The sequence below is a fragment of the Hylobates moloch genome, unplaced genomic scaffold, assembly GCF_009828535.3.
Source record: "Hylobates moloch isolate HMO894 unplaced genomic scaffold, HMol_V3 SCAFFOLD_18, whole genome shotgun sequence".
Classification (NCBI taxonomy): Eukaryota; Metazoa; Chordata; class Mammalia; order Primates; family Hylobatidae; genus Hylobates; species Hylobates moloch.
Genome location: NW_026652293.1, coordinates 37,248,536 through 37,275,539, shown reverse-complemented (window position 1 = coordinate 37,275,539; position 27,004 = coordinate 37,248,536). Strand labels below are relative to the sequence as shown.

Sequence of the window (27,004 nt, the reverse complement as noted above, 5' to 3'; positions counted from 1 at the left end):
TTTGTGTTGGCCCAAAGCCCAAACCAGAAATGTATTTCAGGTTTGGCTTTCTAGATTCTATCTCCAGTCGTTTAAAAGTTCATTACCTGGGCCCACTCATCCTGTCCTGCTATAGTTAAGGTCTGTCAGCATTTTTCAAAGGTTTATAATTCAACCACAAAGGAGAATGCAGTCTTTAGGTTGCAATGTGACCTATAAAGCTTAAGCCCCAGAGTCAGAAACTTTGCTTTTTTGTTGTTGATTTTAAGTTAGGCCCTTACTAAGTTATAGTGAAGCAAAGTAATAGCTGGTGGTTTTGTTATTATTATTTGGTTTGGTTTTACAGGGATGGGAAAAGCTGCAAGTGACTTCTTGGAATGTAGATGTACCCTAAACCTAAAGAGTTGTTAGGCCTATAGATTTACTTATCATCCTAGCATTCAGCTAAAGATGGGGGTTTAGTTTTTAAAAATTTACCATTTTAAAATTGGGATGGATGAGGCTGAGAAAGTTAGAAACAAGATTGGGAATATTTCACCAAAACTCAAGGACCAATTCTCAAGCCAGAAACGTTGTATTCAAAATTCTAGTTAAAAGACTTTGGTCATATTATATAAAAATCAAGTCATTGGCCTGATGGTTAAGTGTGTTTCTACTCACAAATTCTAAGTATTCCCACTTAAAAATTTAAGTGAAAAATGCACATATGAGAAATATAAAGTAACAAAATGATACCTTCTCATAACAAAAATACTTGAAAATTTGAGGTAAAATAGATACAAAAATTCACTTTCTATGTCTGTTCAGCTGCTGTAATAAACTACCATAGACTGGGTGGCTTATAAAACAACAGAAACTTATTTCTTACAGTTCTGGAGGCTGGAAGTTCAAGATCAGGACACCAGCATGGTCAGATTCTCCCTGGTGAGGGCTCATTTCCTGGTTCACAGACAGCCGTCTTCTCATTGTGTCGTCACATGGTAGGAGAGGCAGGGGATGTCCCTGGGGTCTATTTTATAAGGGGATTAATCCCATTCATGAAGGTATCACCCTCATGACCTAATCACTTCCCAAGGCCCCACCTCTTCACCCTGAGCATTCAACATATACATTTTTGGGAGCCACAAACATTCAGACCATATATCCACAAAAGCTTATAATCAGCAAAAGTTCTCTTAGAGTAACCTAATTGGTGGTTACTAAGGATCCCATTAAATAACCTGCTCCTGGGGTAAAAATAAAGACTGGTAAAAATCATAGCACCTTTGGTGTGGGAAGGAGGTTTTATCTGGATGGTCTCAAGTCAATTAATAGTGAGAAAAGTTCTTAATGACAGTATGTTATAAAATGCAGATTGGGAGTAGGGACAGGAGAAGAGTGTCAATGGAACTGAGTTCCAGTCCAACTTGTGTGAAGTCTAGCTATGCTAAGACCTCTATAAACCTTGGTATCTTCCCTAAAATGGGGCTGGAAAATCCTATATATATACAGGGTTCTAGTGATGACAAAATGCAATAATACATGTAAAATGCCTGATAGAATCAGTGCCCAATATATGTTGTTCCCTTCGTCTCCCACCTTTATTAATTATACCTGAGACATAAAACAATCTAAATGCTGAAGACCAACCACTCTCATTTGGTAGAGATCTTTTCTTAAAAGGAAAAAGTAGTTTCCCTGAGCTTTTAAGAGTGCATTTGCATACAATTGGTCTATTTGTAAAGACCTGTTCATTAAAATAAGCCTCTAAGTAGCAAAGTCCAAGTTTTCTTAAACTCCTCTGAGTTGCTCCACATGCTAACTGGGCTTCCTAAGGAAAGAACTATAAAGGTGGCTGTCTTTCCCCATTAACCCTGATTTATAGGGGGTTTTGCTCTAAGTGCATATTTGCAGAACCATTCTTAATGTATGTGTGTTCTCTCCCCAAGAAGGAGGCATATTATTGGCCATTTGTTGTCTTTGGTCCAATGGATACTTTTTAAACCCACTCTTACTACTCTGTAGTCAATAACCCAAGCTCAGCTTCATGCATTAGTCCTTGCATTTTCAAGAAAATGTGTTTGGCCAGCACCCAGCCCAGCACAGCACTTCTTTTCTTTTCACTTTTAACCATCATATCCCCTGGTTTCCAGCAGGTTCATTCACCCAGAAAATGTTTATCATCATTGTGCCACCTCAATACTTAACCTGGGGCAGAGGTTTGGATACTGGAGAGTGCAAGACGAAGGGTTGGGTTGGAGATGCGGTTTCACTCTTTATCAGTAATGTGACCTTAGGCAACACACTTAATGTCTCAGCATTGGTTTCTTCTTGTAAACAAGGGATTGTAGTGGAGAATACTCCTGAGGATTTTTGAGGAATAAATTAATTACAGGGTTTAACAGGAAGCCAGGCAAGAATCAGGGGTCAGGAAATGGTAGTGATAGTTACTGTAGTCAGGTGTTCTCTTAGTCACTGCACAGGAGAATCATTTGGAGAAGGGCTTTTAAAAATGCTCATGTCTGGATTCCATCCTTGAACAATTATATTAGAATATCTAGGGGTGGGACCCAGGTATATTTTTTTCTGGAATGCTTTTGATACTCCAGAGATGGATTAAATCCTTTAACCCCCCACAACATCCCTAATGGGTAGGTATCATTATTAACCCATTTCACATTTGAGGAAACTGAGGCTTAGAGAGGTTAAATCACAGCAAGTAAAAGGTGGTGCTCAGATATGAAGCCAAGCAGTCTAGCTCCAGAGCCCATGCTCTTGGTTGGTGTGACGCAGTCTATTATTATAAGCAGCGCCTCCAGTGAGATGTCCGGTGAGAACTAAGATCCAGCAGGTGGGGTCATCCGATGGTTTGGGTCCCTTCATACCTTCAGGTTACCCACCTCCTGCTTTTACCTGCAGCTCTGTGTGTTCAGGACTTCCCAGCAGCCCTGTGTCAGATAACGAACTGTGGTTATTCAGAAGTCCCCTGCTATTTTCGGCTGATTTTATTAAACTCGGCTTGTGGCTTTGACTCAAGAATGTGCAAGCTGATTTAAATTATGCTTTGCATTGAGTTTATTAAGATAAAAAATATTTCCCGAGATAGTGAGTCAGAAGTATTTATGGTGAAGTGTGCTGAAAGTGAATGCAGGTTGATAGCGTGAACAGAATGTTCTCTCCAAGTCAAACGCGATGACCTAACTGTGTTTGGCAGCCTTCCTTTATGTTTAGCTAAGCATTTTATTTCATGTTGGGAACCTCCTCCCTCTTCTGAAAAGCATCAGTCATGTGGGAGGCTAGGATTTTGGCATGTGCCTCTTTTGATACCGAGACCCAGGCCCTAAACCTAATTGTGACTGGCTCTTCGGCTGACTGGCTGGGTTGCCATGGCAATGTACTGCTCAACTCTTTATATCTCAGTTTCTCTCACCTGTCAAAATGAGAATATAACACTTGGCCCCACCTTCCTCCCTGAGGAGAGATGGGGGCACTTTGAAAATTAAGTAATAAATGTTGGGAAGGATTTGTGGATTTGTGGATGTGACATCTTGTCAAGTGGGTAAATAACAAATGGGGTGTCTCCAAAGCTAATTTGCCTAAAATTCACTTGGGCCTTCCATTTACTTCATCAACCAGCGTTTATTAAATGCCTACCAAGTTCACAATAACACATGAAGTGCTGAGGGGAATACAAAAATGTAAAAAGGAGGAAATAGGGTCTCAATTCCCAGAGAGCTCATAAACTAACTTTTTTCTTGCAATTTGCTTTTTCTGGTTCATTAAGCCTCAGTACAGACCATGCCTGTGCTGTATTTAAAAAGCTCATTCTCAATGATGACTTCCAGTTACGTCATAAGCAACTAGTGGTGATTTAGTTGTTTTCAGTACCAGTGGGTATTGTCACGTGCTTGATGGACTCATAAAAAGGCAAGAATATTTTTTAGTCCAGGTTATGAGTGGTGCAAAGGACAATGAAAGACTACAGGTTGGATTGATTGGGAATCTGATTGCATCAGATCATAATATGGTCTCTGCTGTTCAAAGGCGTGGGTTTGGGTCCTGGCTCTGCCGCTTTCTGGCTGTGTGACTTTGGGAAATTCCTTAACTTCTCTGTGTCTCAGTTTCCTTATCTCTAAAATGAGGTTAATTTTAGAGTCTACCTCATAGGATTGTTGTCAAGTTTAAATTAAAGTGTGTAGGATGCTCAGAATAGTGTCTGGCATTTTGTAAATGCTCAGAAAAATGTTAGCTATGATCATCACTTTCTATTGTTAATGGGAGAAAATGGTGGCACTAAAAGGATACTGGCATTTCATTTTCCTACATTGTAAAAATAAATCCTTTTTAATTCAGGGTCCTAAACTTTTGCCCAGATCTGACACAATCGCTTGGGATTGCCCCAAAGCCCCAAACTGCTTGTTCGGAAATAGAAAACATGCCATCCAAGCCACTTTGCTCTCTGACTCATACTACTCAGGGCCTGAGCTAACCCATTTTGCTCTGAAAGCCTTACACCAGTCTAGGACGCTGAGGGCTGGGAAAGGGCAGCCATGGAGTGTGATGGAAACAGTGCTGGGCTTGGTGTCCAAATCCTGGCTTTGCCTTTTATTAGCTGTGAACTCCAGGATAGGCTGTTAAGTCCTCTGAACTGCGGTTTACCCATCCTGACTGTGCAAAAGCAATGGTGGGTGAAACTGCTCAAACAAATTCAGACAATGGCACCAACTGTACCAAACTAGTGGTCACTGTACATTCCACTGCCATATACTTGTAGTTGAAAAAAAAAAAAAAGGCAATTGCACTTAAGAATGTCTTCCATGAAGCAGTAAAAATTATTAATTGTATTAAATCTTGACCCTTGAATACATATATTTTTAATATTTCATATGGCAGATGGGCAGTATACGTAAAGTACTCCTGCCAAATACTAGACTGTCTCAAAGAAAAGCATTTGAGTTCTGAGCTGAACTAGCCACTTTTACTTTAAAGAATGACCGACAGAAAAATTATGGTTAGTTATTCTTGAATATTCTTTAAAATGAGCAAAATGAACCTGCCGCTTGAAGGAAACAGTAGTATTAGTTGCCAATAATAAAATTTGAACTTTCCAGAAAAAGTCAGAATTTTGCGAAACTTTTAGCCACCATCACGAGCTTGACAACTTCTTCCCAATCATAACTGATGGCACTGGTGGTGCTATTAATGCATTTGAATTTTCTATATTAGGTAAGTAAGGGTGTCCACATTTTGAAAACGAACATAACTCAGTAAACCAGTGTTTTCTAAATGGGCAATGCATGATGTTACAAAATCGTATGTAGGTAGAATAACCAAAGTGCAAGATAAATCAATCCATTATAATTTAATAGATTATGAAAAGTTTATTGATATGATTTCAGATTTCACATTGCAACCAACCTTTAAGAAACTACCACTTATCGAATTTTGGTGTAGTATCAAAGAAGAATATCCTAAATTATCTGAAAGACTATTAAAAACCCTTCCCTTTCCAACTGTGCGAAGCCAGATTTTCTTCAACTAAAACAACATACCTCAACAAATTGAATGCTGAAACAGGAGGCCTCAGCTGTCTGATTTTAAGGCAAATAATAGATATTCAATAATAAAAAAATGCCACTTTTCTCACTATTTTTGGTATATGTATATGGAAAATATTATTTTTACTAAATATTTTATTAAAATATTTATGTTAAGCAATGGGAGTTTTATTTTTAAATAAGTTAATAAACAAATATTTTAAAACTTTCTCCCCTCAGCAGCATCAATATTTTAAAGATTATCTAGGAGTCCTGGGACCAAAAAATTTGAGAACTTCTATCCTATAGCACGGACTCTGGAGCCAAAATAATTTGTTTTAAATCTCACTTCTACTTACTGCCTGTGTGATCTTGGACAACTTTCTTACCCTCTCTGTGCCTTATCCTGTTTTCCATGTGTAAAATGTTCATAACAATAACTGTCATTATGATAAATACCATTTAGGTGTTAGGTATTACCACCATCAGTATGATATCGTTGTTGTTGTCAGCGTCATCATCATTATTCTTACTAGTATTAGCACTGGAAGACATCATTTGTTCAGGGACGCAGAGCTAGAGGTGGATTCAGTGGGACTGGAACTTTTCCCTTAAGCCAGACTATACCCTACCTCCCACTTACCATCTGCCATCTCGACATTTGCAGTCTAGGGAAGAAGGGAAAAAAGGATGAGAAATCTTCCATAGCTCAAGCACATATCATCAGAGCTACTGAATTAAACCACTGAAAAAGGCACAAACAGCCAGGTTTACACGTAGAAGCCAGATTGCTTTGTCTGGCATTCAATCTCACTGGACACCTGCTGCCTGTCATCCAGTTGTTCTGCAGCTGCCCATATAGAAACACAAACTGTCTCAGAAGAAGCAGACCCAACCCCAAAGGCCCAGATTATGAATCCAAAGCCCAGGGAGGCGAAGTGATGGTCTAACACACATCGCTAGTGAGTGGCAGAACTGCTACTTGAGTCCAGTGTGAATTCCTTCTGGACTGGACACCTTTGCTGGGATGCCCAGGTGTTCTCTGAAGGTCTATTAGTTCTGCTTACTAAGTAAGCAGCTACAGATGGCCAACAAATTTGAATCTTCTTCTTTGTCCGTGAAAAGTTAAAACCAAATTCCCTGTTTGTGGCAAGGCTCCTTTGTTCAGTAAACACAAAGATCTATTTACATTTCTTTTGTTCTCTCTGGAAACACACTGCTTGGGTCATCTACTACACTGATTTCAAGGTGCCCTGCAACCCTCATGTTTGTTTTTAGATAGATATTTTATAGAGCAGATCAGGTGAGGTGCCTGGCCTCTGGAGGGAAACCAGAAAGAACATCAGCTATCACCCATGGCTAAAGCTTAGGCCCATTAACCAGACAGTCTTGGCTGAAGTTAGGGGAAGAGCACAACCCTGTGGGTATATGCGTGTCCATGGCCCACCTTGGTTTAGGGAGATATTCCAACTCTCCGTGGGTCTCATGGTACCAACTCCCGGCCCTCGATGGGTCTCATGGTACCAAAGCAGTCTGGTGGAGTGAAAAGAGTTGGGCTTCGCAGCCAGAGAGATGTAAATTGGACCTCAGTGCTGCCACAAGGCCTCCGGCAAGTCACTAAACCTCTCTGATCCTAGGTTTCCTCATTGTAAAACAGTGATAATGACTTCTTCCTTGCAAGGTTAGCATACAGGTGAATACTAAAGTAAAGCCCTAGCATATAGTAGGATTTCAAAATAGTCCATTGTTGGTCCAGAACTGGCCAGCTGCCTCTAAAGGACTTTCTTTAGGTGCTTGGTGGAGCCTGAGGATTAAAGGCCATTAGTGATGGAAGCTTTGGGCAGTTTCCTGTGTAACCATGGGGCAAGTCTGCTAATCTCTGAGACATGACTTCCTCACCTGCACTGGAAATCATAGTAATGTGCCTTTCTTACTTCTCTAGATTGTTCGAGGATAACAGGAGACAGAGGCTGTGAAAACATTTTGTCATGTGAAAAGCGGTATACAGAAGTTATTGTTATAAAAACAATAGTAACAACATTAATTAACATTTTTGAGTGCTTACTTTTTGCCAAACACTGGTTGAAGTGCTTCCCAGATGTCACCCACTTTCATTTTAATCCTCTTCTAACGGTTCCCTCAGATGGAGCTCTGTTTATTATTTCGGTTTTTCAGTTGGTTGAACTGAGGTACAAAGAGGTTAAATAACTTGCCCAAAATCACATAGATAGGCAAGGGGCTGACCTGAATTCAAACCCGGTCAATCAAATTCCAGAACCTGTCCAATGGACTATTAATCACTATGCTTATAGTGGCATTGATTACTATCTCTAAGTTTCTCTCCACAGAGGGTACATAGTTATCTATTCTCAATGAATGATATGGGGCTATAAAGGCATGATAACGGCTCCATAGAGCCATCTGCTAATTAGTCTCCCTCCTTTCTGGGCATACCTCAGACATCTTAGGAACATATGTGCTTATATCCATGAGCAAACACATTCGTGGATTGAGTATAGATGTATATAGATTAGAGAAACATGCCCAAAGATAGAGATCAAAATATAAATGTTAGGAGGCAAAGCATTAGCAAGATCATTTATGGGCTCATGAATCTGTTGTGAAAGATAATTATTCACTGGCTTAATTGAGATGGAAAGTGTCATTATGGTAATGCAGTAGTCATGCTTAATCTCTTTCCTACTGCACACTTGATAAATGCCATTCATATGTGAGACACACTCCTGTGAGGCTGCCCAGACATTAACAATGTTCCTTCTGAATTTGGGGGGGCGGAAATTAAAGCAAATAATGAATCAATTATTTTTAGCATTTATGAACTCATTTTACAGACATTTGGGCAATTAAATTACCCAGTTAAATAGCTCAGAAAAATGTTACTTTTCAATAAACTTCCATTAAGTTCAACAAATTTGCTGCGTTCTACCTGTGCCGTCCAGTACAGTAGCCACTAGCCACATGTGGCTATTTAAATTTAAAAAATCAGTTTTCAGTTGTTCCAGCCATATTTCATGCATTCAGTAAGCCCTGTGTGACTAGTGGCTATCAATCAGACAGTGCAGATTATAGAACATTTCCATCATTGCAGAAAGTTCTGGTGGATAACGTTGCTAGACAGTAGTATACACTGAGGATGCAGCGATGACTAGAACATTCCCATCCCTGCCCTTATGCGGCTCATAGCTCTGCAGTGAAGACAGCTGCTGAACAAGTCACCCCAGACTTGGACGTAGGGAAGGACATAGGACAATGAGAAGGTATGGCAGGGGATCTATCCAAGAAGGGGTGCTTGGGAAAAATGAAACCAAAGAAAGCTCCCTACACATGAATAACAGAGCATGTTTTTAAAAGAAATCAAACTTAATTAAAAATAAATAAATAATTTTATCTGCAACTGGTTTCTACAACTAATATTAATATTGGTGTTTAGGCCGGGCGCGGTGGCTCACGCTTGTAATCCCAGCACTTTGGGAGGCCGAGGCGGGCGAATCACGAGGTCAGGAGATTGAGACCACGGTGAAACCCCGTCTCTACTAAAAAATATAAAAAATTAGCCGGGCGTGGTGGCGGGCGCCTGTAGTCCCAGCTACTCGGAGAGGCTGAGGCAGGAGAATGGCGTGAACCCGGGAGGCGGAGCTTGCAGTGAGCCGAGATTGCGCCACTGCACTCCAGCCTGGGTGACAGAGCGAGACTCTGTCTCAAAAAAAAAAAAAAAAAATTGGTGTTTAAAATACTTCATTGAAGAATAAGCTTAAATAAAACTTATTTTGTTATTAAAATTTATAGTGCAATAAATCTTGAGGAGCCAAATGCAAAATGTACATGCAGCATGATTCCATTTATATGAAGTTCTGAAACAGGCAAAATTAACCTATGGTAATAGAAATTAGAACCTTAGTTGCTTCAAGGCGGGGTGGGAGGGAGTGGTTGGGAGCAGGGACCAACTACAAAGGGTTGTTTGGGGTACTTTCTGGGGTGTTGATGTTCTATCAAGATAGGGACATTTGTTACATGAGTATATGCATTTGCCTGTACTCATGGAACTGTATAACTAAGATCTGTATATTGCACAGTATTGTATATGAATTAATCTATCTACATGTGATTGAAAGAATTACATATTGTAACATGTTATGATTGATATGAGTAATATTATGGAAATGTCCATTGCTTTATTACTCTGTCTGTCTCTGACCTGGCCTTCATAACCTTATATTGTCAGTAACCTGAAAGTTTCAGGCATCCTTTCTGATCTTGTGCTATGTGGATATGAATGTGTTGCTCCTACTTTTCCAATTTTTGATGCTTTCTTTCTTATCAAAAGTGAGCAAACTGGAAGGATGTTTGCCAGGATGTTAAAAATGGTGTTATTTTGGGGTGGGGAGATTTGAGGTGAACTTTATTTTCTCTCTCTTTTACTATGTTGTAATTTGGAACAAGGAATGTATATGATTTTTTTTATCTGAAGCACAAAAGCTCATCCATGTAGTCATTTGGAGACTTTGGGTTTTATACTCTGATTAGTGACAAATTTTCTTCCAAGCAGCAGGCTCTATGGGTGGTTATTTAGCAGTCCTCTGGTCTTAGTCAATGTGATTGTTTCTTTCCTTGTCTGTCTCACCTGCCTCTCCTACTCAGCCTCTCTGTGATCCCAAGGGTACACTGGAGGGGATTTGGCTGTTTGGAAGCCCTCTCAAGCTGTCTGCCCCTCTCACCTGCCTCCTCTCTGTGCTCACAGATTCTTACCTGACCCTTGATGAACCAATGAATAACATCACCACATCCCTGGGCCAGACAGCAGAACTGCACTGCAAAGTCTCTGGGAATCCACCTCCCACCATCCGCTGGTTCAAAAATGACGCTCCAGTGGTCCAGGAGCCCCGGAGGCTCTCCTTTCGGTCCACCATCTACGGCTCTCGGCTGCGGATTAGAAACCTTGACACCACAGACACAGGCTACTTCCAGTGCGTGGCAACAAACGGCAAGGAGGTGGTTTCTTCCACTGGAGTCTTGTTTGTCAAGTTTGGTAAGCAGACCCCTACTGGGGATGGACTTTGGCCCTCAGCCCAATGTGGTAGGATGGCTAGGGTCCACAGGGACAGGAAGGAAGGAATGCACACTTAGTGAGAATGTACTCTGTGCCCACAACCCTAAACCTGGTACAGTTGTACCCATTTTACAAATAAGTAAACCAAGGCCCAGCAGTTAGTTACCATGTTACCCAGCTAGTAAACAGCAGAGCAGGAATGAGGTCCTGATCTTTCCAACCTCACAGCCCCTAATTGAAACCATCGTGCCACTGAGCTCTTTTCAACAAGGATGCTCCTTGTCCAAGAAGTTGGAAATGTTTGCAGCGTGCATAGCCCTTTTCCTGCCATCAAGGACTAGAAGGAAGCCCCATCCCACTCACTGTTGCAATCAACACCTTCATGCAACCACTCACCCCATTGGAAACTCCCTGCATAGTTTGAGGATGCTTACTCGATTAACTCATTTTTTAGCACTTGTCTTAGCATTTTCAGGCCCTGAGTTGTGAGACATAGACACGTTCTCGCCGGTATGTTTTTTTTTTTTTTTTTTTTTCATGGAGATGGTTGGGGGAATAGAGCAAAACAATAAATTCCAGAAAAATAAATACTACCTCTGGGTGGTTGAGAACTTTAATTTGTAATGATTTGACTGTATCCATACTCACCCTCCAATAACCTAGACTGACTATTTCTTTTGTTTTTCTTTCATTTCTTCAGGCCCCCCTCCCACTGCAAGTCCAGGATACTCGTAAGTACTTTTATCTCCTTTCTTGTCATTTCTAAGTGTTTCTCCGTGGTTTTCTAGGGCAAAGGCGATGTTGTCCTCTTCTTGAGCCAAAATACTGGCTTCCAGATGTCATTCCATTTTGCCCTGCCCTCATTCCATTTTGCTTGTTCTCTGCTCTAAAGATTCACAGGAGACCACACCATTGGCAGAATTCTCAAGTGTAGTAATGTTGATTCTGAATGATCAAAGCAAATATCTTTCATTTACTGTTTTAGAAGGAATCTAACATTTAGTGGCAACAATGGATTGATTTGGTAAAATCAAACAAAAAATGATATAGTGCTGGCATAGGAACCTTTACTCTCAGGGTCTATGTTTCTGCAAGCATTTTTGATGCATTCATTATTGATCAGTGCAACAATTAGGTAATCACTTTATTTTTTATTCCCTTTAAAGAACTCAAAAGCAGAAGTTCTGGCTGGGTGCTGTGGCTCATGCCTGTAATCCCAGCACTTTGGGAGGCCGAGGCGGGTCACTCACAAGGTCAGGAGATCAAGACCATCCTGGCTAACACGGTGAAACCCCGTCTCTACTAAAATTACAAAAAATTAGCCGTGCGTGGTGGCAGGCGCCTGCAGTCCCAGCTACTCGGGAGGCTGAGGCAGGAGAATGGCGTGAACCCGGGAGGCTGAGCTTGCAGTGAGCCGAGATTGCACCACTGCACTCCAGCCTGGGCGACAGGGCGAGACTCCGTCTCAAAAAAATAAATAAATAAAATAAAAAGCAGAAGTTCTAACTCACACTGGGAAAGAAAGTCCCAAGCTTAGACTGAGAGTTGCGTGGAAGTTTGATTCATTTTCAGTCCCTTCTTAATGGAGCCTAAAGGTCCAATTTCTTTCACTGATGCTATTGTTGATGCATTTGTCCTTTGTTCTGGCTAAAGGATTCTCATCTTTCACTTTAAGAGTATCTACTTGGGGCATTTTTCTTTATCTATATTTTTATTTTGGGGGAAGGACCCACTTGTTAAAACTCTTACTCTACAAAAAAAATCCTCAATACTCTGTAGACTTTTGAAATAAAATTTTTGTGGCTCTGCCACAAGAGCATCAAAATGTCTGATCTAGACTATACCTATGGCAAATATAACAGCCACTTAATTTGCTCCAATCCCTCTGTGCCACTTAATTACAGTGTGGGGTATTTTAATACATTTGTGTGTGCCTGGAGGCCCAGTGGCCCACAATCCCATTAATGAAATAGGTAATGGGTAAAAATAAACATTGGCCTTCAGCAACACATTTCTGCTATTTCATCAGCCAGTTAAAGGCAACTGTAAAAGAGTCTTTAAAATCACTCAAGTGCTAATTGCATCCTACTTGCCCAGGTAGAAAATGCTGATTGATCTTAAAACAGGTCAGAAATTTGGTCACTCTGCCTTGCATTTCTTGATGCTGATCTATTTTTTTGTTTTTTTTAATGGTCTCACCATTGGTTATATGTGGAATCCTTTTGAAGTCTCAGTTAAACAAAGATTAAAACTTTTGTTACTTGTAAAAATGTCTCCCACCCTGGTACCTTGTTTGTTCCTGTTAATCTATGTTTCAAATGTGGCTGATAATCTATATCCCACGCTGATTAATGTGGTTCACTAATCTGCCTTTACTGTTAAGTACCGTGTTGTTGACTTTCAGCCTGTTGTATTTGCATTAGAGTTCTTTTTATTATCAAAATTATGATTATATCCTTTTATGTTCTTCTTGAAGTTTTCATTCTTCACTGCTGTCTTTCTGATGAACCCAATCTAGATCTCTCATGGTTTTTAATTTTATACAGAGATTTTATACCACTGTTGTGAACCAGTATCTATGGAGAGGGTATTGAAGTTCCTTAAAGATGCTCAACCACAGTGAAAAGTATCCTTTGATACCACGCATCTGTGTTTTATATTAGCTGTCAGATTATCTATTACATTAGTCAGTAATAGCATGAAATGTATAGTTACCATGTTTGCTTGCAGGGAGTTACAATAAAATACAATTCAAATTGGAAATCCCATGGGTCCTTTTGCAGTTACATCTCCATTCTGTTTTTGGCATTCCTAGTTGGCATTTTGGTACTATTTTTTTTTCTTTCCCAGTGATGCATCCTGCTCTTTATCTCTTCTCTTAATTGCCACCACTTCCCCTGTCTCTAGGAGTTCTTCACTTCCTGAGACTAACTCCCAAAAAGAATGCTGGTTCCCATCCCTAGCCTCGGAGTAGCCCTCAATAGGCAGCCAACCCTCTCTCCAAGGGGACAGGCAGAAAATAACAAAATGATAGCCATGGGGAATATCACAACATTGAGGTCCCTCTGAAGGTTGTTTGTCAAATTGTACACTACTATTTCCAAAAGAGGAGTGAAATACAGTTATAAATTGCTCTGTTTATTTGAAAGTGGCACAGAGTTACTGCAAAAGAAATAAAAGGAGCATCTATGACCCAACTCTAACATTCAGAACATAAGGACTGTGAAATACATTAGGCATATGAAACCTGGTGAGGGCTGAGGTCCACTGAGGCAACAGGGCTACACAACTCCTGCCTGGGAAGGGCTTGTAGGGACCCTTGGGACTATGGCCCAGAAAGGCACTTGTCACTTCCTCTGAGGGACTGCATCAGGTTTCCACATGAAGCTTTCAGAATGATATTTTAGTTTATAGTAGGAACAAGCTTGATATTTTCGTTTGGTTTCCGTTCATAGATTTAGGTTTCATTTCTTCTGTCATTGCTGGGTCCTGGCTACCCCTAACACTTATAGGACCTGGGGCATGAGTACAAGTGGAGGTTCACATACCATATGTCAAATATTTAAAAGTTATAAATCAAGCTAGCAACATTGTTGAATAAAATATGTTCTATCCTCCCACAGTGTCAAATATACCTTTTTAAAGATAAAATTTTAAAATACATAGAAAGTTATGGGGTGTTTTAGATGATTAAGAGCCAGGAACTATCAAAAATGGCTATTTTAATCATTGTTATGCATGTCTAGATGTTTTGTTCATGGGCCAAAGATATTATATATAATTCATAGATTGTTATATATTAGTTCCATAAAAATTTGTTTGCCTTCCTTTCAGGAAAATGACTAAGTTGTTTTATGCAAGATTTTTACAGTGTATATTCTATTGATAACATTGCTAAATTAGACAAATTTCTTTTTCTTTTTCTATTTTTCTTTTCTTTTCTTTCTTTTTTTTTTTTTTTTTTTTTGAGACAAGGTCTGGCTCTATCACCCAGGCTGGAGTGCAGTGGCGTATGATCTTGGGTCACGGCAACCTCTGCCTACTGGGCTCAAGCCATCCTCTCACCTCAGCCTTCTGAGTAGCTGGGACCACAGGCACGCACTACCGTGCCTGGCAAATTTTTGTATGTTTTACAGAGATGAGGTTTCTCCATGTTGGCCGGGCTGGTCTCGAACACCTGGCCTCAAGCAACCCACCTACCTTGGCCTCCCGAAGTGCTGGGATTGCAGGCATGAAGTACTGCACCCGGCCTGAACAAATTTCTTAAGTCCGTGTCATTCTTGCTTTTTTTTTTTGGCAGGGTCTGGCTCTGTCATCCAGGCTGGAGTTCAGTGGCATGACCTTGGCTCACTGCAACCCCTGCCTCTGCATTCAAGCAGTCCTCCCACCTCAGCCTCCCGAGTAGCTGGGACTACAGGTGCCAGCCAACATGCCCGGCTGTAATTCTTACATTGTAAAACTAATTTTAATTTGGAGAAACTTCACTCCCCGGAGCCAGTGGCAGCTATAGTTATCAATAAAATTCCTAAAGTGATACTTAAATTTGGAAATGAACTAAGAATTATACATGCCATGTTCAAACACAGAAATAGGATCACATATGACAAATAATCATTATTGTAGAATGTATTACAAAATATTATAATTTAATCATATAAATCAATGTACTTCATACATTATCCTAGGTTTGTACAAATTTAAGAATAATATGACTTGTTTAATGTGTTAATTTTCTTGGGCTGCTGTAAAGTATCGCAAACTGCACGGCAAAAACAATAGAAATTTAGTATCTCATAGTTCTGGAGGCTGGAAGTATGAGATCAATGTGTTCATGGGGTGGGTTCCTTCTTATGGCTCTGAGGAAAGATTTCTCTTTTCTAGAAGTGTGTCAGAATTTTTCCGTATTCATTGGCTTATAGATGCATCTCCCCAACCTCTGCCTTGGTGTTCACATGATAGTCTTCCTATATGTGTAGCCCTTAATTTCCCCTTTTTATTTATTTATTATTATTATTATTATTTTGAGACAGAGTCTCGCTTCTGTCGCCCAGGCTGGAGTGCAGTGGCGCGATCTCGGCTCACTGCAAGCTCCGCCTCCCAGGTTTACGCCATTCTCCCGCCTCAGCCTCTCCGAGTAGCTGGGACTACAGGCGCCCGCCACCACGCCCGGCTAATTTTTTGTATTTTTAGTAGAGACAGGGTTTCACCGTGGTCTCGATCTCCTGACCTCGTGATCCACCCGCCTCGGCCTCCTAAAGTGCTGGGATTACAAGCGTGAGCCACCGCGTCCGGCCAATTTCCCCTTTTTATAAGGACACCAGTCATACTGTAGGGATCCGCCGTGATGACCTCATTTTAACTTGATTACCTCTGTAAAGACCTATTTCCAAATAAGGTCACATTCCGAGGTACTTGGAAATTAGGACTTCAAGATACATATATGGGAGGACATGGTTCAACCCGTAACACTTGATATTGCAAAGTTTTTCTCAGCCATGCAAAACTCTTGCAAATATTATTCTAATCTGTGAGAGCTTTCAGAAGCGCTGGTTGGAATATAACGAAAATAGATGTTGGTAATATTGGGAATGATAGTTTGTTGTGCAAGAATATTTTGCATTCAAACTGAGAGAAGAATTTGACACATTGGTTAATTTATCTTTTCTCCTGCTGAAGTGGCTCTGCCACTGTAGTTTCTCCTGGGCTCTAAGAAGTGTCCATCTCCTCCACCGGCAGTGTCACAATACACAAAACTTTGACAGTAGGCAGTTGTGGTCACCTTCTATTCTAAGGACAGAGGGCAAGACATGTAGAGAAATGTTCCCTGGGCCAGAACAGTGTGGGTCACAGCAATGGATGTCTAAGGTTTTGGTTACATTGTGTGAGCACTCATTGCCAGATCCCAAGAGGCGAAGGGTTCCATGCGTACTCTTTACTCTCATTACATATATTCTCTGTGTATTTTTTGTATGTAGGCCCAGGGCCAGGACCTTTCTCTCTTTTTTTAATAACAGTTTTATTAAGATACAGGTAGCCATAAAATTCACTGTTTTAAAGTGTGCAACTCAGTCTTTTTACTATATTCACAAAACTTTGCAACTCTCACTACTATCTTATTTTAGAACATTTTCATCATCTCAAAAAGAAACTTCTCCCAGCTATAGTAGTGTCTAATTTACTTCCTATCCCTATGAATTTGCCTATTCTAGACATTTCATATAAGTAGAATCCGACAATATTTGTCCTTTTGTGTCTGCCTTCTTTCACTTAACATAAGGATGTTGAGGTTCATATAAATTATAGCATGCGTCGGTGCTTCATCCTTTTTGTGGCTGAATAACAGTCCATGCATGGCTATACCACATTTTGTTTATCCATTCTTCTATTGATGGACATTTGGGTTGCTTCTACTTTTTGCTTATTCTGAATAATGCTGCCATGACCATTCATGTGCATTGTGGGGTATGTGTTTTCAATTCTCTTGGGTATATACCTAGAAATATAATTCCTGGGTTATATGGTGACTCTGTTTAACTTTTTGAGGAACTGCAAAACTGTTTTCCAAAGAGGCTGCAGCATTCTATATTTGCAGAAGGGTAGTATATGGGTTCCAGTTTCTCCACATGCTCTCCAACACTTATTTTCCTTATTTAAAAATTATTTATTTATTTATTTATTTATTTAAAATTTATTATAGCCAGCCGGGCACAGTGGCTCAGGCCTGTAATCGCAGCACTTTGGGAGGCCGAGGCAGGTGGATCAGCTGAGATCTGGAGTTCGAGACCAACCTGGCCAACATGGTGAAACCCCATCTCTACTAAAAATACAAAAAATTAGCCAGGTGTGGTGGTGAGCATCTGTAATCCCAGCTACTCAAGAGGCTGAGACAGGAGAATCACTTGAACCCAGGAGGCAGAGGTTGCAATGAGCTGAGATCACGCCATTGCAGTCCAGCCTAGGCAACAGAGCAAGACTCTATCTCCAAAAAAAAAAAAGAAAGAAAAATAATTATTATAGCCATCCTCATGAGTGTGAAATGGTATCTCATTGTGGTTTTAATTTGCATTTTCCTAATGACTCATGATGTTGAACATCTTTTCATGTGCATATGGGCCATTTATATATTTTCTTTGGGGAAATGTTTGTTCAAACTTTTTACCCATTTTTTAAGTTGAATTAATTGTCTTTTTATTCTTGAGGTGTAAGAGTTACTTATTTTGGGTATATACCCTTATTAGATATATGATTTGCAAATACTTTCATTCTATGGATTGTCTTTTCATTTTCTTGATAGTGTTCTTTGAAACACAAAAGTTTTTCATTTTGATGACATCCAATTTATTACCCATTCTTTGGTCGGTTGTGATTTTGAAAACCATCACCTAATGCAAGCGTACAAAGATTTACTCCTCTATTTTTTTCCTAAAAGTTTTTATTTACAGTTTTAGCTCTTACATTTAGGTTTTTGGTCCATCTTGAATTAATTTTTGTATACAGTGTGAGGTGGGAGTCCAGGTTCATTCTTTTGCATGTGGATATCCTGTTGTCCCAATATCATTTGATGAAAAGACCATTCTTTACCCATTGAATTGTCTTGGCACTCTGTTAAAACCAATTAATCATGTGTCTATGTGTCTATCCCTATACAGTTCTACATAGTCTTGATTACTATAGGTTTGTAGTAAGTTTTGAAATCAGGAAATATGAGTACTCTGTATTAGTATTCCACTGGAGAAACAAAACCAGTAAAATTGTGTATGTATACATATATAAAGAGATGTATTACAAAGAATTTGCTAAAATCCTTAGGGCAGGGAGCCAGGAGGCACAGGCTGGGAACTTTTGGGCAGTTGCTCATGCCATAGTCCACAGGTAGAATTTCTTCTTCCTCAGAGATACCTCTTTTTTTTTTTTTTTTTTTTTAATTTTTTGAGACGGAGTCTCGCTCTGTCGCCCAGGTTGGAGTGCAGTGGCGCAATCTCGGCTCACTGCAAGCTCCGCCTCCCGGGTTCACGCCATTCTCCTGCCTCAGCCTCTCCGAGTAGCTGGGACTACAGGCGCCCGCCACCACGCCCGGCTAACTTTTTGTATTTTTAGTAGAGACGGGGTTTCACCGTGGTCTCGATCTCCTGACCTCGTGATCCGCCCGCCTCGGCCTCCCAAAGTGCTGGGATTACAAGCGTGAGCCACCGCGCCCGGCCAGAGATACCTCTTAAGGCCTTTCATCTGATTGGATCAGGCCCACCCAAACTATTGAGGATGACCTCCTACAACCAGTCAGTTGATTGTAGATGTTAATAAAATTTATAAAGTACTTTCACAGCAACACCTAGACTAGTGTTCGAATAACTCAGGACTGTACGTTGCCAGTTGATATGTAAAACTAGTCATCACATCTTTCTATATTGTTCTTTTTCAAGACTTTTTTTGTTGTTGTTATTCTGGGTGCTTTGCATTTCCATATGAATTTTAGGGTCCATTTATTAATTTATGCCAAAAAGTCAGCTGGAATATTGATAAGGATGGCATTGAATCTGTAGATTAATTTGGGGAGTACTGCTCTCTCAACAGTATTAAGTCATCTAATCCATGAACATGGGATGTCTTTCCATTTATTTAACTTCTCTAAATGATGTTTTGTAGATTTTGGTGTGCAAGTCTTGCTCTCTTTTCTTAAATTTATTAAGTATTTAATTCTCTTTCATGCTATTGGAAATGGAATTTTTTCTTAATATCATCTCAGATTATTCGTTGCTACTACATAGAGATACAATTAATTTTTGTATATAGATCTTATATCCTATACCCTTGCTAACTTGCTTCTTAGCTCTAGCAGTTTTTTTGTGAATTCTTTAGGATTTTCTATCTACAAGCTTGTGTCATCTGCAAAAAGAGATTGTTTTACTTTTTTCTTTTCAATTTGGATGCCATTTACTTATTTTTCTTGCCTTATTGCCCTGGCTAGGACCCTCAGTACAATGTTGAATAGAAGTGGTGAGAGTGGACATCCTGTTTTTTTTCCTTAAGTGAAAAGATTTCAGTCTTTCACCATTGAATATGATGTTAGCTGTGTTTTTCCATAGATGCCGTTTATCAGATTGAGAAAATTACCTATTATTCCTATTTTCTTCTGTGTTTTTCACTATGAAAAGCTATTGGATTTTGTCAAATGCTCTTTGTGTGTCCATTTAGATGATCATAGTGGGTTGTTTTTTTTTTTGGTCCTTTATTATATTAATGTGATATATCACATTAATTGATTTTTGCATGTTAAACCAAGCTTGTATTAGAATAATTCCTACTTGGCCATGGTATGTAATTTCTTTTTATCTTTTTTTTTTTTTTTTGAGACGGAGTCTCGCTCTGTCACCCAGGCTGGAGCTGGAGTGCAGTGGCGCGATCTCGGCTCACTGCAAGCTCCACCTCCCAGGTTCATGCCATTCTCCTGCCTCAGCTTCTCCAAGTAGCTGGGACTACAGGCGCCCACCACCATGCCTGGCTAATTTTTTTTTTTTTTTTTTGTATTTTTATTAGAGACGGGGTTTCACCATGGTCTTGATCTCCTGACCTCGTGATCCGCCCGCCTCGGCCTCCCAAAGTGCTGGGATTACAAGTGTGAGCCACCGCGCCCGGCCTTATCTTTTGCTGGATTCAGCTTGCTGGTATTTTGTTGAGGATTTTTGAGTCCATGTTTATAAAATATATTGGTCTGTGCTTTGCATTTTTTGTGATGGCTTTGTCTAGTTCTGATATAAGGGTAATATTGGCCTCAGAATATATTGGGAAGTATTCCTTTTTCTTCCATTTTTTAAGAAGAGTTTGTAAAGGATTTTTATTTAAATGTGTGGTATAATCACCAGAAAAGTAATCTGGGCTTGAATTTTTCATCATGGGAAGTTTTAAAATTACTAATTCAACTTTCTTACTTGTTATAGGTCTATTTAAAATTTCTATTTCTTCTTGAGTCAGTTTTGGTAGTTTATGTCTTTCTAGAAATTTTTCCATTTCATTGAGATTATCTATTTTATTCCTTTACCATTCTTTTAATTTCTGTAACGTCAGTAATGATAGTCCCTTTTTTATTCCTAATTTTAATAATTTGTGTCTTCTTTTTTTTGCCTTGGTCAGACTAGCTAGTCTAACTAAAGATTTGCCAATTTTGTTGGCAAAGAACTCACTTTTGTTGAAAACTGGATATTGAAATAGTCTATTGTGACAACTGTGGAAATCAGATTGCCTCTCCTCTGATGTTGCTGTGTGTTGTTTTTGCCATTTGTTTGGTGAATTTCCTGAATTAATTCTGTATAGTCTGTATTTTCTGTCATGTACTCCCTTTAAAGAGAGAAGTCTCAGCCAGGCGTGGTTGCTCACACCTATAATCCTAGCACTTTGGGAAGTCGAGGCAGGTGGATCATGAGGTCAGGAGTTCGAGGCCAGCCTGACCATCATGGTGAAACCCCATCTCTACTAAAAATACAAAAATTAGCCAGGCATGGTGGCATGGGCCTGTAATCCCAGCTACTCAGGAGGCTGAGGCAGGAGAATATCTTGAACCCGGGAGCCGGAGGTTGCAGTGAACTGAGATCACGCCACTGCACTCCAGCCTGGGTGACAGAGGGAGACTCCATCTTAAAAAAAAAAAAAGGGAGAGAGAGAGAGAGAGAGAGAAAGATGTCTCTCTATCAGTTAGCCTAGTAACTAGCTAATGATTGGACAGAAATTTCCTTAAACCAGTAAGTCTCCTACCCTTTGCCAAGAGGTTTAAGGAAATCTCTGTTCAGTCATTAACTGATCACTAGGTTAACTGAGGAGCTCCAAATTCATCCTGCCTCCTCTAGTGACTGCTGGGATGCTAGTTTTCACCGTTACCACAGAACTTGAGAGAGGAAAATGAGAATAGGGCAAATTAAAATGCCATAAGATTCCATTCTTAACAAGCGTTAGTTTTTTTTCCTATATATCCACTCTTTCACCTATCTTATGACATATGAGAAATCCTAACATGGGACTTGGTGTATAATTAGCATCGAATGAATTGAAGTTTTCTTTCTTTCTTTCTTTTATTTTCTGTGGTCTCCTGCAGAATCAGTCTATAAAAAGGGCATGGTAAAAAAAAAAAAACCTATCTCATTGTGTTGTTGAGAAGATTAAATGACATAATAAGATGATGCATATATAGTAGCTAGCACTGTACCTGACGCATATTAGGAGCTTGATAATATTACTAACATTATCATCATCAATGCTATCTGAGCCAAGAGGCTATTCCTTCTTTCCAGCCAGAGTTCTTCTGTTGGATAATATTTCCAACTGTGAACCCCAACCAGAGACCTTGAAGCCTTTATTTCCTTTTCTCTCATTGGCCTTTGGCTAAAGTCCCTTTCTGCAGAGAACAAAGTGACCAGCTTTTGATGAACTATTTTCCTCTTTTATCCATTTCCAAGTGTTAGCCATAGTGAAGAAGTGTAGCTGGGTGCTAGCCCAACTCAAGAAGTGATAATGTAATATCCAACCCAAGATAAACTCAAGGATAACTTTCAACACGGTTACTCAAGCAGTTCAGGAGTGAGGCATCTTGTAGAGAGGAGACCAGAAAGTCACTTGGCAGCTGGTCCAGCACACAGAGGGCCATTGCTCCAGTAAAGCAGCTAACCTCCATCTCTTCATCAAACCATCCTAGACTCAGCACTCTGCAGAGAAGGAGCAGATGGAGGGAATGTGTGGAGAGATTAGATAAGAAGGATTTCTAATCCAGTGGGGGAGTGAGTAAAATGTACAGAAGGTTGAGAAGCCAAGCTCTTATGTCCCAATCCACCCCCATCACTCAACAATCCCCACTGTATGAATAAAGCCTGGAAAGTTTCCAATTAAAACAGTACTTACGAATATTGGCAAGGGGTATCTTTGTGTGCAGGGCACATTTAAAGGGAGAAGGGTGAAGATACACCCTTGTCTTCTAGGAGTACGCTTTCTGAGAGCTTGTTCACCAGACTGTGAGTTTCTCAGTCTGTTAGTAATGAGTGTATCTCCCACTTAGCACAGCAGCTAGCACATAGTAGATGCTTAACAAATGGGTGTTAAATTGAATGTTAGAAGTCTGTGTCCTGAAAGCTTTTCTTCACATATTACAAGGCTTTTTATTTGTTCAACACATTTTTACCAAGTTTTTTTCTGTGTTCCAGGTCTTTTGATTAGCTGTTTTTAAGTCACAGAAATGGGTGTCGGGAACAAAACCAGTCAAAAGTCCTCATTCTACATCATTTACACTTTCCTTTCCTATATTTATAAGTTTTAATATCAGCTTCTACAAAGGTTCTAGAACAAGTGGTGCTCAAGGAATGGAGAAAATGACTATTCCAACCCTGGCTGTAGGTGAACCAAAAACCCCAGAGAAATCAAAGTGTAGTTTAAAGCAGTGCTTCTCAAGTTGTAATGTGCATTTAGATCACCTGGGGTTGTTGTTAAAATGCAAATTCTAAAAGAGCAGGTCTGGGAGGGGGCCTGGGACTGCATTTCTTACACTCTCCCAGGGGGTGCTGGTGCTGCTGGTTCACACACTTAGAGAAGCAGGGGTTTAGAGAAGAGGTGCCTGGCCAGATGCTAGTTCTTTCTATGTAATTCGCTAGTTCACTAGCCAGTGACCCTGGGAAAATTGCTTACTTTCTCTGGGCCCCAAGTTTCTTTATTTGCAAAGTGAAGAACTTGGGCTTAATGTCTTTTATGATTTTTTTCTATCTACATTTGATGACTAACTGAAACTCAACATTTCCTCTGTTATAGTAAGATCTTTTCATTGCTGTGAATTTCATGCAACTTGGTCCTAGATTCTCTTTCTGTACCCTGAGGTGTTAATGACCCTGTTTTATCTGTCAGGAGCTTCTATCCTATCCATTCTAAACAAGATCTTATCTGGTTAGTTTCAAACAGTGTGAAAGATTTTTACAGGGAACTCTTACCTGGAAACTCTCCCTCAAATTCTGAAGTGGCTGTGGTATTGTGCCCTCCTGGGTGCAGAGGAAATTACTGCTCCTTTTGCTGGTCAGTAGCAGACTCTACTTGCCTCCTGCTAAATAGAACAGAATTTTCTTGCCATATTTCTTCACTAGGCTCCTGCTATGTTGGGTGACTGCCTGTGTTTTAAATTGAATGAAAGGATTGTAGCAGGAGGCAGTGTGGTGCTGGATTCAGCCTCTTAATGTCTTAATGTGGATGTTTTTTGTTGTTTTTGTTGTTGTTGTTGTTTTAGATGGAGTCTTGCTCTGTTGCCCCAGCTGTAGTGCAGTGGCACAATCTTGGCTCACTGCAAGCTCCGCCTCCTGGGTTCATGCCATTCTCCTGCCTCAGCCTCCCGAGTAGCTGGGACTACAGGCGCCCGCCACCATGCCCAGCTAATGTTTTGTATTTTTAGTAGGGATGGGGTCTCACCATGTTAGCCAGGATGGTCTTGAACTCCTGACCTCGTAATCTGCCCACCTTGACCTCCCAAAGTGCTGGGATTACAGGCATGAGCCACTGCGCCCAGCCCATGTGGGTGTTTTTAAAGCACTGACCTTTTTGCCTGACTGGTAGGCCCAGAAGGCTGATAAGAAAACAAGATTTCTGGCTTTGAATGTGTGACGTGAGAATGCAGGTCCATTATTGATTCATCACATCTTGTACACTCACAGAGCTTTTTGAGGGAAACAACTGAATCTCACAACAAACATAGCTAATGAAATGTATGAATAATCTTGATGATGTTAAAGGGTGGCTAAGCATAATGATCAGTTCTTCACATAAATGTTGTATGTAATTAGCCTTCGACTTTGTAGGGTAGGAAAGACACTCTCCTACCCTCTTAGGTTCTGTGGCTGGAGCCTATGAAATGAATTTCGAAAAGACAGATTAACAAAAGAAAAAACATACACATTTTATTTGATGTTAATATGTTTAGATGACACAGGGGGTTTCTTAGAAAGAAGTGAAACTGCCGGGTGCGGTGGCTCATGCCTGTAATCCCAGCACTTTGGGAAGCCGAGGCGGGCGGATCACGAGGTCAGGAGATCAAGACCATCCTGGTTAACACGATGAAACCCCCTCTCTACTAAAAATACAAAAAAATTAGCGGGGCGTGATGGTGGGCACCTGTAGTCCCAGCTACTCCGGAGGCTGAGGCAGGAGAATAGCATGAACTGGGGAGGTGGAGCTTGCAGTGAGCCGAGATCGTGCCACAGCACTCCAGCCTGGGTGACAGAGCGAGACTCCATCTCAAAAAAAAAAAAAAAAAGAAAAAAAGAAAGAAAGACGTGAAACCCCAAAGATATTATTAGACCCAGGGGCTCATATACCATTGTAACCAAGAATGATAAATTGTGGAGACATGATAAGGCAAAGGAAAAAGAGGTTTGGAATAGGGTGGTAAATTGTGGGAAAGTAACTAGAAAATGCATGGAGGAAACTAATGGAAAAAAAGTATTACGTTAGCAAGGTTTGTTTGTACAGATTCCTCTCTTCGTCAACTCATTATCTTCTGTGGTATGAATGTTTTCTTCTTCGTGGTTTAGGGAGGAGATCTTTCTCACAGGAAATGTATGCCCTGACTTTTGATAGAAAGGGGGAAGACAGCCCTTCCTGAATCTTTTGTTTCTCAGTTGCCTTCAGCCCGAAATAGTGAATATGCCAGTGAATCATAATGTGGGATGGCAGATTCTAATCCCCTCCAACTTCTTCAGCGAATGTACAGGTTTCTTCCTTCTTTGTTAAGCCTCTGGCTTTTTTCAGTGTCAGTGTTGACAATTTTATCTAATTGCTCTCCTCTTTTTAAAAAAATTATTCTTTAAAATTAAAAATCATCTGTTGCTGTCCTCTCTACGTCTCTTTCTCTGTCTCTCTCTCTCCCATACACACACAAACACACTCATTCATACAGTCACACATGCTCCAAAAGCAACAACAGCTGGGGTCTCATTATCTAGGGCAGTGCTTCTCAACTCCATCTCCACCTTAGACTCACCCAGGGAGCTTTATAAATTACCTATACCTGAGCTACACCCTAGATAAGTTAAATCAGAATCTCTCAGAGTGGTGCCCAGTCATGATATTTTATCAAATCACTCCAAGTGATGTCATGTGCATGCAACCAGATAGGACCCACTCCCATCCCCCTTCTCACCTGAAAGGAACTTGCATTAGCCCAGCTCTACCTCTCTCTCTCTCTGCCCCAACACCATATTGTAGACACCAAAGGAGTTGCAGCAGCAGAAACTGTGCCTGGATGGAAACATGCCTACAGCATCATCAGAATCCAATCAGGAAAGCAGAACAAATTCTGGACTATTTAACGCAGAGAATTTAATGTAGGAAATTGGTTACACGGGTGATGAAGTTTGCCAAAAAAAAACAAACAAGAAATTGTGATGCAGCATCAGCAACAGACAGAAGCCCCAGCTACACTTAGGTTGGAGGGAAAAATAGAAGGGGTAATATTACCAGAGCCTAGGTTTGGGGTCATCTTTGGAGGCCGGAATGGTGGCATGTCTGTTCTGTGGGCGCTGGAGTCATGAGAAGATGCTTCCACTGCCAGGGTTATCACCCAAAGCAAAAAGAAATGGGAGAAACAACTTGGCTGCTGTCTTCCTTCCCACTTTCAAATGCCAGCCAGTTTCTCCCATTAGGGGAATGCTGCAAGAAACTATATGACACAGGGAGCCTGAGAATCACAGCCTGCAGAGGTCATCTGCCTTGCAGATGCTGACCCAAGCAGGAAACGGGCAAGGAACAGATCTGAAGACAAATAGGTCCAGCAACAGCACTCATATCCCAGATTGATTTCCATGCCACTAGAAAGCCGAGCCTGCAGACAGCCTTGAAGCAACAGGCTGGGGAGAAGACAAAGCATTCAAAGCTGCAATTCCTGCCCAACCTTCAGGTAGAACATTCAGTGGACAGTTTGGATTGTGGAACTGAGGCCTGGAGCAAAGGTCAAGGCTGAGGGGGCAGACATGGTGGTACATTTGGCTAAGTTGGTGGACAAAGCTTTGAAGGGAGTAAAACTCCCCAAGAGAAACTAAAAATGAACAAGAATAAGCAGACATCTTATATTTATAGTACTGTCTGTAATTTTCAGAATATTTTTTCTTTTCTCCTTTGATCTTACAGCCATCTAATAGCTTTGACTAGGTACCCTGGTGTTTTCGTTTCCTATCTAGCAAAATAAAAAATTGATAAATCATCATACCCTTGCCCTTTATCATAACAAGTACTTTTTAATTGTGTAGAGGGGTGCTCTGATCTAGACCTCAATATTTATGAACTTTTGAAGGCTGAAAACAGAGACAGTAAACTAGATATTTGCTTCTTGGGCCTCCAAAGACAGAATTTGCTAACTGTGGCAAACACTTACTAAGTGCTACTCTGTGACAGGCCTTTTTATAAAACTTTGCACAAAAACTAATAGACTATT

The 27,004-nt window shown here is 40.4% G+C and overlaps 1 protein-coding gene across 2 annotated transcripts in view; it reads left to right on the top strand.

The window, feature by feature from the left end:
* ROR1 (receptor tyrosine kinase like orphan receptor 1) overlaps positions 1-27,004 on the top strand; it is a 422,204-nt gene that overhangs the window by 275,962 nt on the left and 119,238 nt on the right. For both annotated transcript variants that reach the window (XM_032136853.2, XM_058430733.1), the window contains 2 exons: positions 10,255-10,542; positions 11,264-11,294. In XM_032136853.2, coding sequence (XP_031992744.2) covers positions 10,281-10,542; positions 11,264-11,294 — 293 coding nt within the window. In that variant the 5' untranslated portion in view covers positions 10,255-10,280. The remainder of the gene's footprint in view (positions 1-10,254; positions 10,543-11,263; positions 11,295-27,004) is intronic.